Source organism: Triturus cristatus, chromosome 12 (genome assembly GCF_964204655.1).
Source record: "Triturus cristatus chromosome 12, aTriCri1.1, whole genome shotgun sequence".
Lineage (NCBI taxonomy): Eukaryota > Metazoa > Chordata > Amphibia > Caudata > Salamandridae > Triturus > Triturus cristatus.
The window spans coordinates 520,137,668-520,152,969 of record NC_140595.1 but is presented as its reverse complement, the minus strand read 5'-3'; the positions used below and the strand labels follow the sequence as shown (position 1 = coordinate 520,152,969).

The following is a 15,302-nucleotide window of genomic DNA, read 5'->3' as shown; positions in this document are numbered from 1 at the left end:
ACTAACACAGCTTTTTAACTCTTTTATTGACGCTGTGGTAATTTCCCAATCCTTCACGGAAGCCTCAATATCGGTAATCCTAAAACCCCCAAAAGATCCCCTGGACTGCGCGTCGTATTCCTATCGCCGATTTCTTTGCTCAACATGGACGCAAATATTTACATAGGTATCTTGGCCGCGCGCATTAATTCGTAAATGGCGAGCTTCATCGACCCGGACCAAGCCGGGTTCATCCCGACGAGACAGTGCGGAGACAACACGAAGCATCTCATACATCTTACAGATCTCATTGCCCGCTTTCGACGGGTGGCCCTCCTGTTGTCGGTTGACGCAGAGAAGGCCTTTGATAGGGTCCATTGGCCATTCTTAATGGAGATTCTCTGCTGGTTCGGTTTTGGTGATCGGTTTCTCGACTAGTTACGATGCATATACAAAACACCTAGAGCATCGGTCAGGGTTAACGGGTATTCCTTCGGGCTCTTTTCAATTTGCAGGGGAACCCAGCAGGGGTGTCCTCTTTCTCCTGTACTGTTTGCGTTGTATATGGAGCCAATGGGTCAGAGGTAATCCGAGGATATCTGGAATCCGCCTTGGGGCAGACACACATACTATTATAGCCAGTATGCCGACTATGTGATCCGGTCTCTGACGAACCCGGCGACCTCATTAGCGGCTCTAGTGGGCGAGCTCTCCTGCTTTAGCAAGTCTCACGTTTAAAGGTCAATTTCCATAAATCGCAAATCTTAAATCGGTCTACTTCCCCTGCCACGGAGGACGCCCTGGTAAAACAATTCCCGTTTTCCAGGGCCAGCCACTACGTACCATACCTAGGAATTCTCCTGGCGTGCACTCTGGCCAAAACGCTAACAGCCAATTATACCCCACTCCCGGAACAGACTAATAAGACATTAGCAACATGGACACGCTCAGTTCTCTCATGGGCAGGCCGTATTGCAGCAATCAAGATGACGATTATGCCACGCATACTCTACATCTTTCAAACTATTCCCCTACCCCCCCAACAATATTGCGAAGTCTCCACCGAGCTATAAATCGCTTTATCTGGGGTGGCAAGCAATCGTGTCTCAACTTCTGGCAAATTGCAAAGAAGAAATCTGAAGGGGAAATGGGAGTCCCAGTGGTATCACGGTATTTCCAAGCTTCTCAATTAGGTTTCATCCTGGAGTGGAACCATCCGCTTTCAGAAAGGCACTGAAAGTTCATGGATCAAGCGATAGCAGGTAATAACAGTTGGCGGGAACTCTGGCTCCCGCGCAAGCATAGGGTCTGCAATCTCCTGTCAACGCGACAATTCTAAGGGTCTGGGACGAAACAGCGATCTGACACTGGTTTACCACCTTCCCCTCCCCGGTGACTTACCTGGTTGACAACGCGGACCTTCCGCCGGGGTGTAAATTGGAGCCCTTTCAGCTGTGGTGAGCGAAGGGCTTTAAAAAGGTGGGCTCTCTTTTCGACCAGGAGGGTATTATCCCTTTTGACCAGCTTCAGACGGATTATGCAACTCTCGCATCAGACTGTTATATGTATCAGCAAGCACGTCATTGGGTAACCTCCCCTGAGGTATGACCAAGGGCCGCGTGACAGTTAACACATTTCGAGAAGTGGGTCATCACCAAGGACGACGACAAACGCCTCATATCAGAACTTTACACATTCCTCTCCTCAGAACGTCGCCTGCGAAATCCAAGGGACAGTCACGGTGGGAGGAAGAATTGGGCAGACACCTTAAAAGAGTGGCAAGACATCTTTTACAGAGAACACCACACAGCTCATGACATCTCGGACACAGAAGCTGCATATTAAGTGGCAGCGTATTGGTATCTAACCCCGGCCCGCATTAATCATTGGAACGAGGGACGTTCAGCCTACTGTTGGCAGGGCTGCAGTCAGACTGGCTCCCTAGAGCACCTACTTTGGCACTGCCCCAAGTTAGTGAGATACCGGGAGCTAATATTAAACAACATAAATGACGCCTTTGACACGGTCATCCCATGCTTCCCTGCATTCATCCTGGTGGGCCTCCTCAATCGCGTGACCTTTCCTCTGCGCTCCATGAGAGGGAGGCAGATAGCCATAGCCCTGAATGCCGCACGCCTAGAGTTGCTAGCCCACTGGGGTTCTGAGAAAGTCCCTGATCATTCTGCTTGGCTCAGACGGCTATGGACGGTGTTAGGCATGGAACGATTATCGCTGGTGGCGGACGGCAAGCAGATGTTTTCCAGGAACTTTGGGCTCCCTTTATAACCATTCTTAGTAAGGAGCTCAGAGAAGTCACCTGCCTGGAGCTCTTACAGATTTTGCAACTCACTGATACAGACCAACCTCATAAGCCTTAGGAAACATCGGACAGGAGCCCCCACAAAGGCTAGACATTGGCATAACATAGGGTTCGGAGGGAAATCGGTGGGTGCGGGGTATTGCTTTTTTCTTTCTGCTCTTCTTCCCACTTTGCTTTCCTATATGGCTGGTTGCCAGGTTTGAATTCACTTAAATGATGTCATTTGCTAGAAATAGCATGAGGCCAGGCCCTAGAAAATCAAGATTACTAAACAAATCTCTTGCTGAGTAGCCTAATGTAGCCCATAGCCTACGCTGCCTGCCGCTGAGTTGCTGGCATTTAGCTGTGTTAATTTCTTAAGACCAATGCTTCCAACGCCGGCTACTGACTATGTATCGCAGAACATTCTCAATGTAATGCTTGGATATAAACAAATAAAAAGAGTTATTCCATAAAACATCTCATAAAACACTAGATGGCGTGTCTATACACAGGATGTAAAACTATACCAGCCTGGTGGTGCAAAAGGGGTTTTAAAAGAAGGACTTCAAATTGCTACTAATATATGGTAATATAGACTACTAGAGTAAAGGAATAGCGTGCATAACTAAAAAATATATCAGTCTGAAACCTAAAATTGTACTTTCAGTCCCCAAAAGTACTCACTAAAGAATGTTAGAAAATATACTACGAAAAGTACACTTACTGTTGCCTTGTCAAGAACCTTGACAGAATTTTCATCAGCTACTTTGTGTTTTTTCAAGGCTTCTTCCAAAGTCCAGAGTGGTAAAGTCTCCCATCTTCCAAATACAACAAGATCTATATCACTTTAGAAGGAAAGAAAAAGCGGCATTTGTCAGACACATTTTTTCCAACGAAAGTACAGCACTTTCTATCTCATGCTATCAAAATATACGAGCTGTTCAGCCTTACAGTTTTGCTCAATCATTTTTGGTAAGAGACTTGTATAAACACTACACATCTCCGTGTTATCAACAATGAGATTTGAGTACATTAGAGCAATCAGGGCTAAAACTGGTTATGTATTTTGTGAAGTTTCTTTCAAGGCATGATGTATAGGTGATTAAAAGGTAGAAAAATAAATAAGAGGACAAGCTTTTTTTGCACACGTAACGTTGCATCATTTTTACATGTAGAATGTGACTTAACAGGTAAAGCTTGGAGAGGATTTCAGGGAAGGGGGGATTCTTCCTCCCTCGCATTTATGCTTCTCAGTGAGATTTATACAATTTATATTTGATACCATTTTGAGACTCATTCCTCCAATCAATACAGTTCTAAAGTCAGCTTCCCACAGAAATCCAGTGCATCATTACATCTTGAATTTTGGACTAGCACATCTCCACCCTATATCAGTGTGATCACACTATACAAATTCAATCTACAAAGACCTTTCTTTTTCCACAACTCCCCCTTACACAAAGTCCAAAACACAAAAGTCAGTCTAATATTTTATTAAGACAATTTAAAGAATGTAGGTCCATACAGAGTGAATGGGTATTCCTTCTTAAATTAAAACTAAAACAGCTAAAATAACCTGCAGAGAATTACGGTCCAATATCAACAACTGACTAGCAGGTGTATGCAACAAACACAAAAGCACTGGTCGATGATGCTTTGATGTGTGAAGGGCCTATCTATGGATCGCCTTCCCACAACACCTGTATGCAGAATCCTTCATTACATATTCTAGAGTAAGTTAAAAAACAAATATACTTTTCAGAGAAGGAGGATGTCAAGGGATGGTTATGACACACAAAGCCAAGGAGCAGTATGGTCAGTGGTATGCACTAAACTAAGTGGTCATATGTACTATATGCTAGAGCCAGTTGACAGGGAAAACTTACCAGGATACTCCAAGGGTTCCAATCAGGCTGGAATCAAATTATTTATGGGTTGGCATGAATGAAGAAAACCGGCCAAACTTGCAGTCATGAGATACTCGGAGGATCCTCAAATTTCTTAATGTTGTCCATGTCCTGTTTGGGTCTGTCTAGCTGGGCGGCAAGGTCATTACAACTCCAGGGAAAATTGTATCCAGAAGTGATCTCCACAGAGGATTCCGTCTATTAGGCCTTGTTCGGGGAATCCTGGTCAGGGCTCTATTCTTAGCCACTCGTGGCAGTGTGGCTTTACTCTTCTTACAGTGGGCTTTTTACACAAACACAACTTTCTCCACAATACTAGGCCTGCTGTTGACCTTGTTAAATAACAGCAACATGACGGGATCAGGTCTAAGGCAAGGTTTTGCTGTGTTTGGGGCCATTTGCTCTAGGTGTAAGAGTATTATTCTTTTGAAGAGCTACTGGCAAGACAAGTGGGCCAATCAAAATTCATGAATGCACCTCAATCAGAGAAAAGTGCGACTTCCCCAGATTTTTTTGTGGGATTTTGGAGAGCAAGGGGCGGGATTGGCAGTGACGGGTGAAGCCATGTGTATTTAAAATTAAGAAGATAGACTGAGTAGGGTACGCTTAAGTTTCGTGGCGATGCCCAGTCGAGATCTGAAGGAAAGGAAGAACAAGTTACTTACCTTTGGTAACATCTTATCTGCTATATGCTCGATCTAGCCACAGACTCCTTACCTTAGAATAGTCCACAGGCATCAGACTAGATCTGGAAATCTTTAGCAGCACCTCTGCATGCCTGTATGTGGCGTGGAATGGCTGTTTCGGCATCGTCCACACCAGTCGTGATGTGCCTGGGACCTATCTAGGCTCCACCCCAGTGCACTGACATCAGTTCCTTTTCTAACTATTTCAGTGCCCGAAACATGGAGCAATGTCAGAAGGCTGATCAACCAGTGTGCAGACTACAAGGACCAGTATAGGCAGAAAAGTCTAGTTCGAAAAAAGGGTAGGATGGGATCAGCGGTAAAGAATCTGTACCGAGATAGAGTCTCTACCAGATAAGACGTTAGCTAAGGGAAGTAACTTGTTTATCTGATAGAGACTTCTAACCACAGATTTCTTACCTTAGAATAGATACTAAAGGAATACCTCCCCGGAGATGGGCCTGCGAACTGGCTAAGAACCAAAACCAAACAGCCACTGAAAACTGAAATGCCGAAGTGCTGTCAAAACAGACCTGTCAATGCAGAAGTGTTTGGTAAATGGATGCCCAAGTAGCAGCCTGACAAATATCCAAGACAGGAACTCAACGAGCTAACGAAGTAGACAACAGTCTGGAGTAATGAGCCTGCAGTGGATGGTTTCCTGGCTAATGCGTAGCAGATTTTAATGCAATGTGCAATCCATCTGGAGACGGTCAACTTCTACACTGCTTTCACCTTCTTTGTCCAGTTAACCAAATAAAGAGTTGGTCATCCCCGATGTTCATTTGTACGAATATAGAATGACAACACCCTTTTAGCGTCCAGAAGATGGGAGTCTCTTTTTTCTTGAAGGGAAGAGGTGGAGCTAAGAAAGTCAGCAGCACGATGCTTTGGCCTGCGTAAACGTTATGTTGCTTAAGGAATGAAAGGTCTCTATGTCAGTTAGTGCAGGTACCCAACCCCCCCCCCCCCCCAACGTTCCAACTTAGAAACTTTACCTCGCGCGCCATAGTCATTCACTCGTACACACTGTCTGGCCATGTGCCAGGACTCCTAACTCTCCTGCAATGACATGTCCTTCAGAACACAGCGCAAGGTCACGCAACAACTAATCAAACAATCCCCACCCACGGACAATACTCTACTAACATCGCAGACGATTCTGCCCTCCCGCCGCTCGTGCCAGGATGTACACCGCATCCCTTTAAGCCCAACTGGTGCAACAAAAAAGTCTTGTCCCCAGTTTGCCTGCCCTTCACTGAACAAGAAGCCCGCTGCTATTTCGGAGTACATACCCTACATATATACATAAACAGGGAAATGTCCCACCTCGAATCCATTCAAGCATGCAAGTGTCTCAGTTCTCCCCCTGCCCCCCGCACCCAGGCCACCTACCATCCCATACAGCAACAGACAACACCATACATTGTTACCGCACTTCTATGAAGTAGCCCTGGTGCAGCGAGTAACGTTGGGGCCCTGTATTCAATGTTTAATCACTTTCTCCCCCAGGAAGATCTTCCAGCAAAGTCACGGGCACAGTGTCCATTGTTAATTGTAGAATCTGATCCGGTGTATCGGGATCAGCGGAAGCAGCTCCCAGCAAGTCCTTGTCCACAGCACCCTCCACGAGGGGGTTTGACTGCAGCATTTCATCATCGCCCACCGTTATCCTCCGCTGCGATATCTCCGGAGCACTCCGCAACTCCGCTCAGTTCAGCAGCTGCCAGCGGGCCCTGTCCGGACGTGTCCCCTCATCGCCGCTTCTGGCCCCTCGCTTCTCCAGGCGGCAGCTCATCACCACGGATCTCCGACCACTTCCAGACATGTTCCGGGGAATCAAAGGCAGACACGTACAACGACCCCAGACCAGCAGAACTGCAGCAAGGGATCCTCAATTCACACAGGCAGCGTGCCAGGTAGTAGGCCATGCAGTTAAGCCAACAATTTATCCCCAGGGCCGCTCGTAGTTGTGCTCGCCTCGTTGGGCCCTCGGGCGCCTCCAGCCAAGTCCATGAAGTCCCTACACGCTCACCACAACATGACCGATGCGCTTTCGTTATGCTGCAATGGGACCATAATCTGGTTTTAAACTATTTTTTTTTTTAAACAGATTTTATTTGCCAAATAAAGTTATTGCAGAGCACTGCCACCCAGCAACTCGTGCAAAGAAAATGTACACAGAAATGACTGACACTTTCTGGAGCAAAATAGGACAAATTGAGAGCAATACAGTTGCAATATTAACCAAAGAAATGGAAAGAAGAAAAAAACCTAATCGGCCAGGTGAGTCGGCAAGCTGCAGGCTCTTGTTGTTCAACCTCCATACACCAACTTCATACCAAACGTGTACTCTGAACCCATGCCCCTTTTCTACCAAAGGTTGTGACATAGTTTTTTCATGCCTGCAAGAGATGCATCTGGATGATGCTGGAGCTGTATGTCTGGCGAAAAAAATGGAGGGGTCAGGTGTTTCACTCGTCATTATCTACTTATGCTAGAGGGGCGCTGATTTGGGCGGCACTCGGTGCCCCTTTTGCTACATTATACCGAAGCAGACGTGGAAGGTCGCTATGTGTTGTTAAGGGGCAAGCTGGACAGTAGAGATGTTAGCATACTAAATACTTATGCCCCCAATATTGATGACCCAAATTTTTTTGTGGCCCTGCAGGATCTGATCACTGCAGGCTTGGACATCCCACTGCTATGGTTAGTAGACTTTAGCTGTGTGCTAGACCCTGAGCTGGACACATGTGCGCCCAGAAGGGGCACCAAGCCGCGTATAACCAAGCAGAGGCTGATGAGTGACCTGGGCCTCCGGGATGTTTGGAGAGATCACCACCCAACTCAGAAAATATTTACCTGTTTTACACCTACCCATAATACGCATAGTCAGGGCTACGGAGAACCCCACGTTTATGGCAGCGGAGATTACTCATTTGGCATATTTTCTGTCCGATCAGGTACCAGTGTGCCGTTCGGTTCAGTGGGCGGCCGGGGAGCAGGGCCCCCGTAGCTGGCAGTTACCCACCAATATACTGGAAGACCAGGTTGGGAGAGAGGCAATCTGCAAGTAATAGAGCCAATGAGTGGGACGCGATGAAGGTGGTGGTCCAGGGAGCGGCAATGGGATGGACATATGGCGTTCTGAAACAATTGCAGTCTGAGCTGCAGGATAGGGAGGAACTGCAGGATAGGGAGGAATCGCTGGCTGAGCTCAAATCAAGGCCGCAGGGGCAAGATTATCCCCAAGAGTGAGAGGGTGCACTGCACGAGCACGTTGCCGATATGTGGGATAGGCTGGACAAGTATATGCTTACGAAGTATCAACAACGGAGACAAATCTGGCAGATTACTGGCACGGATATCACTAGTCTCCGCAGCCAGACAGGTGAGCTGGTCTATACTCAGGCAGATATGCTGGCGGTGTTTCGGCAACGCCTGCAGAAAGTGTACGAGGCTGACCCCTTTGTCAGAGCTGACCTTTAAATCTCTTTCTTGGATAATCTCCAGCTGAAGCAGCTGTCTGAAGAAGTTAGGGCAGAGCTGGATGCGCATATTACTGAGGAAGAGTTAACAGAGGCAATGGCAGACCTCCCTAGGGCCAAGGCCCCAGGGGACAACGGGCTGCCCATCGAGTATTACCAGGCATACTCAGCAAAGTTGCTACAGCCATTGATGCAGACATTTAATGATTCCTTTGATAGTGGAATATTGCCCCCTACGATGCGCGAGGGCGAGATTTGCATGATCCCGAAGCTGGGTGGGGATGTTCAGGACCCGGCGGCATACCGACCATTGACAATGATCAACACAGACGTTAAAATTCTATGCAAAGTGCTGGCCAAACGGCTGAGACCGCACATGGACTACTTAGTTCAGGAGGACCAGTGCGGTTTTATCCCGGGACGTAGTACCTCCATGAACATATGACGGCTGGCGCACGTACTGCATGAAACGCATTTGGCCCCCGAGGAGATGGCACTAGTCTCTATTGACCTTGAAAAAGTTTGGCACGGGGGACTGGGGATAACTGTTTGAAATTCTCTGAAGTTTGGGGACTGGACCACGCTTTTGTAGGCGGGTCAAAAATTAATACACCAACCCCGCGCTATGTGTGCAGTGATTGCTGGGGCGAGGTACGCGGCAGGGAGGCCCACTGTCGCCTCTGCTGTTTGCTCTGGCCATTGAGCCTATGGCTTGTTGAAGGCCTACATAGCAATAGAGTTGTCCGTGAACAGCTGGATCAGCTCCCCTTTAATGGGAGGTAGGAAAACCTCCAATTCCAAGTGAATCGCCCTCTGCTCTACAAGGTTGCTGTGGAGCTAAGTCTATGCCAGAGACCTCGGATTTTCATCTCTCCCAGATGGATTGCTTCTGGGCTGGGGCGACCATCGGTCTAAACTGTCAGCTCTAGGAGAGGTAGGTAGAGGTCCTTCTGCTAACCAACTAGCGGTCCATTAACCACCACTGCAGATCGTTTGCAGTCTCCTAAATCTGAATGAGGTTTGAGAGATTCCCCTGGTTCTGCGCCCACTGTGTCTTCAGATCCCACTGCTGAGTCTGCATATGCCATCAAGCGTAGATCACCAGCAAGATGCAGGATGTCATCCCAGTGTCAAAGAGTCTGCAACCACGACCTACTTTTGATGCGAGCACCCTTGCGATGTCTCTTTTGGTCATAAGAGCCTGCCCTTCCTGGAACAAGTAGGAGAAGTGGTCCTCAGTTAGCCTACCTGAAGACAGTGGCATGGGCGGTGGGGTCTCTAGGAGGTAAAGGGCATAACCATGCCAGACAATCTGGAGCACCCACTTGTAATGGCTTGCCATTGGGGCAGGTGTGACCAGTTACTGCCTCCAAAATTACCCATGTTGTTATGAGCATTCTGAAGGTGTTTGGAGACTGGCTGCTGGGAAAAATGGGGGCTAGGGGAGGACAAGGGGGAGTCAGGGGTAGATCTGATTGCGGAATGGGTAGATCTCTAGCCTTGGTTCCCATAGTACTTCTGGGGAGTCACATCTGCAGTAATAAAAAGGCTAGACTGGTGGTTGCTCTGTTGGAAAGGGCACAGCTAATAGTCCGTGCCATAACCACAAGGGAGTGAAAGGAAGAGAGTGGCTGGCGATGGTCAATGGTGAGCCCCAACGACCGGGCAGTGACTCTATTCTTCTTGAAGTGCTCAAGCACCGAGTAGCCTTAGTCTCCGATCAGGCGAGTGCCATCCAAGGACCTGTCTGCTTACTTCACTGTTATGGGCAGGCAAGCACAGTAGGGTGGCCACAACTTTGTTGATGAGAAGCAATAAGGAGGGAGGGTTGGAGGTACTGGCATTGGAGTGCTATTATATTTTGCAGCAGTAAAGCAGCCTGATCGCAGGCGGAAGTAGCTGGGGAAAAATGACTGTTTAAGGGGCCTGTGGGAGGTCAGGGCCTACCAGTACTATTGATGGAGGGGTCTGGGGTGTCACCTAACCAGTCATATGTGGTCAGGCAGAAGGCCAGATTGTAGCAGAGGCTGGTACAGGAGGTGCTTCGGTGGGCACCCTTTCATCGAGAACTGCCGCCTGTATGGATTCATACTCCGATTTGACGCATGGAAACCAACATGACCTATCGGGGTAGCGATCAATGTTCCCTCTAATATTTTCCCCCTGTGTGCAGCAGTGTGAGGTCTCAGTGCGCTCCAGCCGGCAATGGGCGCCAAGAGCCTGACTGCGTGTGTGGGTGCAGTGACAAGGGTTCTGACACTGGGGTTCCTACTTGATTGTGCAGATAATTGACCTAGGTACTAGAACGCAGGATGCATGTTTGATGGGGCAGGCAGGGCCAGACTGGGAACCCAAAGTAATCCTGGCAATTTTGCTGGACCAGCTCCCACCCACCAGGAGTGGGGTGGAGGGGGAGCAAGTGTCAAGCACTACTGCTTAACAAAACCGGTCCCCAGCACTGGTGCTTGTGTTACTGAGGGCCGATATTGCAGCATCGCTGCAAAACCCTCCCCAGTACCAAAACCAGCCCACACTGCTCCAAAACTGACCCCCACCCTTCCGGCCTCTCAGGCAAACGCCAGATGACTGCTAAGGCCAGTCCAGCCCTGGGGAAGGCCTTGAATTGGTGACTGGCATACAAGAACGCAGTGCATATGCAACCACGACAAAGCTACACTAATATATATTAGGAAACCGGGGCAACCTGCCTCATTCCACAGCGCCAGTGAACCTCTTCTTTCCTAACTAACTACTCAGCTGCATCTTAAGGATTTTGAGTGCCCTAAGCCAAACGTATTTTAGGGGCCCTGTGCAGATCATCTTTGAATTTATGATCCTGTTACACCTTTGTGTCCTTTTTGGCCAGATCACAAACAATTGCACAGACACACTGGTTCAAATTCTTAACGTGTGTATAGTTAATATTCAGGGATAGAGATTTATTTTTCCAATATTGTAACCCAGTAGACCCTCACTAATACTACTGCAAATCACTGTGACATCCTCCCATTGCTCATATCTGAGATCCTGTTTGGATCTAAAAAACATTTTTTGTGGACGTTGCATGAAACAAAAACAAATTTTTTCATAAATTGTCTGTAATAGAATCTCACACATTACCCAGATTAAAAATGAATGAAAGGAAAATGCTATTTGCAATTATCTGTTTAAGAATTATTGAAGGTCATCAGAGCAAGACTCTCTGCAGAACAGAGCTGGCTCTACAAGGGTGGGGTTTACTCCCTTCTTAAAAACTGATAATCAGGAGTTCACCTATCAGCTCTGAAGATGGTTTCCTGGATACCCAGGGTGGGAATGTACATAGAAGTCCACCACATGTGCTTCCAGAATCACTAATATATGTTAGTGATTCTGAAAGCACACGTGGTGCTTTCAGGCTTGCTCAGAGCTTTAAGTGGGATGAAAAACTGGGGGCGGGGGTCTCTCAAAGGGGAGTGCCTGATGTAATTAAGGGCGTGGCTTAAAAACACGTAAGCTAAAAATCTGTGCTTAGCATAGTGTGCCGCCCGACTTATTGTGCTGCCTCTGTCATTGCATCCAGATATATAATACAACAAGTAACATACCTACAACAAGCCAGGATTTTTGACTTTGTCAATGGTTGTTAGTTGCATAAGATAAATAAGCAACAACTACAGCTATGTTGAATATAATATTGAAAATGCTGAGAATAGGTGGGGTGCACGAATCAAAGAGTCCAACAGTCAGATAGTTATGGGAAAATATCTTCTTTATTCCAATTTTTAAAGAATTCAACTGATATAAAAGGTCCAGCCAACACGTTTCATTCCCCCAAGGGGAACTTCATCTGGGCTAATGTAAAAGTTTCCTGTTTCCGTAAGTCTCCAAACATTCAAAGAACACAGTGGATTACACATGTACCTATAGCTCCAGAATCCGATTCAAAGTCTCCGTATTTCTTCGGTATGTCCGAAGAAATACGGAGACTTTGAATCGGATTCTGGAGCTATAGGTACATGTGTAATCCACTGTGTCCTTTGAATGTTTGGAGACTTACGGAAACAGGAAACTTTTACATTAGCCCAGATGAAGTTCCCCTTGGGGGAATGAAACGTGTTGGCTGAACCTTTTACATCAGTTGAAAGCTTTAAAAATTGGAATAAAAAAGATATTTACCCATAACTATCTGACTCCTGGACTCTGATTCGTGCACCCCCACCTATTCTCATTCTTTGATGATCTGGAACACAGTGACGCTGCTAAACGGCTAGCGTCTGGGGCTGATTGCAAGACCATTATTGCTTTTGGAACTGATGTGAGGTGCGGCAAGAGAGGCCCGCCGTTGTTGCAATCATAATATTGAAAATGCTTCAGTTCTGAAATGATCAGACTGTGAAAAACTATAAAAAGTCCTCTGAAGTTTCACTAAAGGCTTTGAGCAGTTGCACTGCTGCAGAGTTGAGATTTTTTTTTTACCCTGAGGATGAGGGCAAAAATGAAGAGCCTGATCGGGACCAGTCTCAGCACCAGCTTTTAAAAACTCAGCACCATGAAGGACCCAGCCGACTTAAAGCCCTGGGCTTGCTGCATGCTTTTTGTTAATAGAGCGTGGCTGGCACGACTACAGCCCCACTGGGCGACACTCATTCACCCAGACCAATCGGGCTTTATGCCCGGTAGGAACACAGCGAGGAATCTTAGACGATTGCATTACATGCTGGCTAGTAGGCCTTATATCCACGAGGATGCAGTCGTCCTCTGCCTGGATGCTAGTATGGCCTTTGACCGAGTGAAGTGGCCATTTCTTTTTGCAGTGCTCAGGCATTTTGGTTTTGGGCCCAAATTCTGCGCCTGGGTGCAGCTGCTCTATACACGGCCTCTGGCAAGGTGGTGGTCAATGGGAGACTGTCTGGGGACTTTGCGCTAGGACGGGTGACTAGACAGGGTTGCCCTCTCTCCCCACTCCAATTCACCCTAGTATTGGAACCTCTGGCGGTGTGGATACGGAAAGACCGAGTGATAAAAGGACAGAAGTGGACAGAGGGATGGGACGACCGTATCTCTCTGTACGCAGACAATATATTATTATACATGACACGACCGGGGCGGTCCATCGACTGCCTACTTGACATTTGCGAATCCTACGGCAGGGTCTCCGGTTATTCGACCAACTTAAAATACTACACAGGACATACTACACCAGGCCCACACTACATAAAATAGGGAGGGCGGACATTCTGCTTTGTTTGAGGGGTTGGGGTCTCTAGGGCGCCTTCTACCATACTATATGGGATTGCCCAGGCATTACTCAATACTGGAGATCGGTCATGGCAACGATCTCCCGGGTAACTGGACACGACGTCCCCCCCCGAACCACGGAGATGCCTGCTTAATGTGTGGGAGCCCACAGATCTTAACCACGCAGAGCAAACTTGGGTAACCCTGGGTATCACATTGGCGAAGAGGAACATTGCACAACACTGGGGGGCAACGTCGATCCCCTCCCACATGCAGTGGTGTTGTGACCTAGACGGTGCCATGGTCGCGCAAAGGGTGGTCTTTATTGCCAGGGGTTGCCCCCGGAAATGGCAGTGGGGATGGGGGAAGTGGGACACGTTTAGAGGCAACATCTGTGACCCCCCTCCCGAAGACTCAGATCCGGACTTGAGTGAATAAATGGCAGGCAATATAAGCAGTATGGGTCACTGGCTTTGTAAAGGGGGGGGGGGGGGGGGGGGAAATGACTCGCGGATGTATAAGAGGGTGTGTTGGATTTCATGACATGAATGGATACCTGCATTAAGAATAATGGTGTTGCCTCGTATGTTATGTATACAACAATTGCTTCTGTCATAGTATTGATTGATCTGTCTCGATGTGTACTTCCAATAAAAATTGTTTTAAAAAATAAAATAGAGCGTGGCTGCGGGCAGATTGTGTGTATTTTTGAAAGTACACATGTTAATTGCAGCAATTAGCATGAATACTTTAAAAAATGCACACAATCTGCCCGCTGCCACGCTGTATTAACAAAAGGCATGCAGCAAGTCAAGAAGCACGATGTGTGCTTTCAGAATCACTAACATATATTAGTGATTGTGAAAGCACAGGTTATGTTTTTAGGCTTGCTGCATGCCTTCTGTTAATATGGTGCGGCAGATTGTGTGCCTTTTTGAAAGTTTTAATTTTAATTGAAGAGCCCGACATGCTAATACACGGGGCTTGCTGCATACCCTTACTTAATAGAGCGCAGCTGGGGGCAGATGACTACTTTTTTAAAGTATTTATGTTAATTGCAGTGCCCGTCATGGGTCTACAGGGCACTGCGATTAACATGTATACTTGTCTCTCGCGGATGTGCGGTGTGTGCGCATGCTTTAAAAAAGACACTGCGCTCGGAGTGACATGGGTGAGCGAACACCATACAGGGAACAGTGGGCCTGGCCCACAAGTGCTATCATCAAAGTCCTGGACCCTTGGCTGGAGTCAGAGTGTACTACTTCCTGCTGGTTAGAAATTGGGTTTGTGGTTGATCGGGGTGAATCCCTACTCAAACAGCAACCACAATCTGTCAGGATGAAACACAAGCAAACCCCAAATTAACCTGTGCTTAACCCTCTGGTAGCATGGCAAAAAACAGCCAGGCTAAACTTAAAGACAATGTGTAAAGTATATGTAGAACACTTCAAACAGTATTAAAGTCAAAACAACCTAACAAATTCCTACACCCATTTAGAGAAATAGAGTAAAGCATAATAATTATTTGACACCAAAATGACAAACATCCAATAGGTAGTACCAGAGATATGCAAGTTTAAAGATTTAAGTGCCGCTGAACAAGAGTACCTTAAATCCTGGTTGTAGAGCTTTGCAAGATCCCACGCCGAGGATCAGTCATATAGTGGAGGAGATGTGTGGTTCCGATGTGGAGATGTGTCGCTCAGCAGCGGTTCCTGTA

The 15,302-nt window shown here is 47.2% G+C and overlaps 1 protein-coding gene across 1 annotated transcript in view; it reads right to left on the bottom strand.

Annotated features, from left to right (window-relative positions):
* Nucleotides 1–15,302, bottom strand: part of TENT4B (terminal nucleotidyltransferase 4B) — a 298,913-nt gene that overhangs the window by 179,046 nt on the left and 104,565 nt on the right. The window contains exon 4 of the mRNA XM_085639324.1: nucleotides 3,006–3,126. Within this exon, the coding sequence (XP_085495450.1) occupies nucleotides 3,006–3,126 (121 nt within the window). The remainder of the gene's footprint in view (nucleotides 1–3,005; nucleotides 3,127–15,302) is intronic.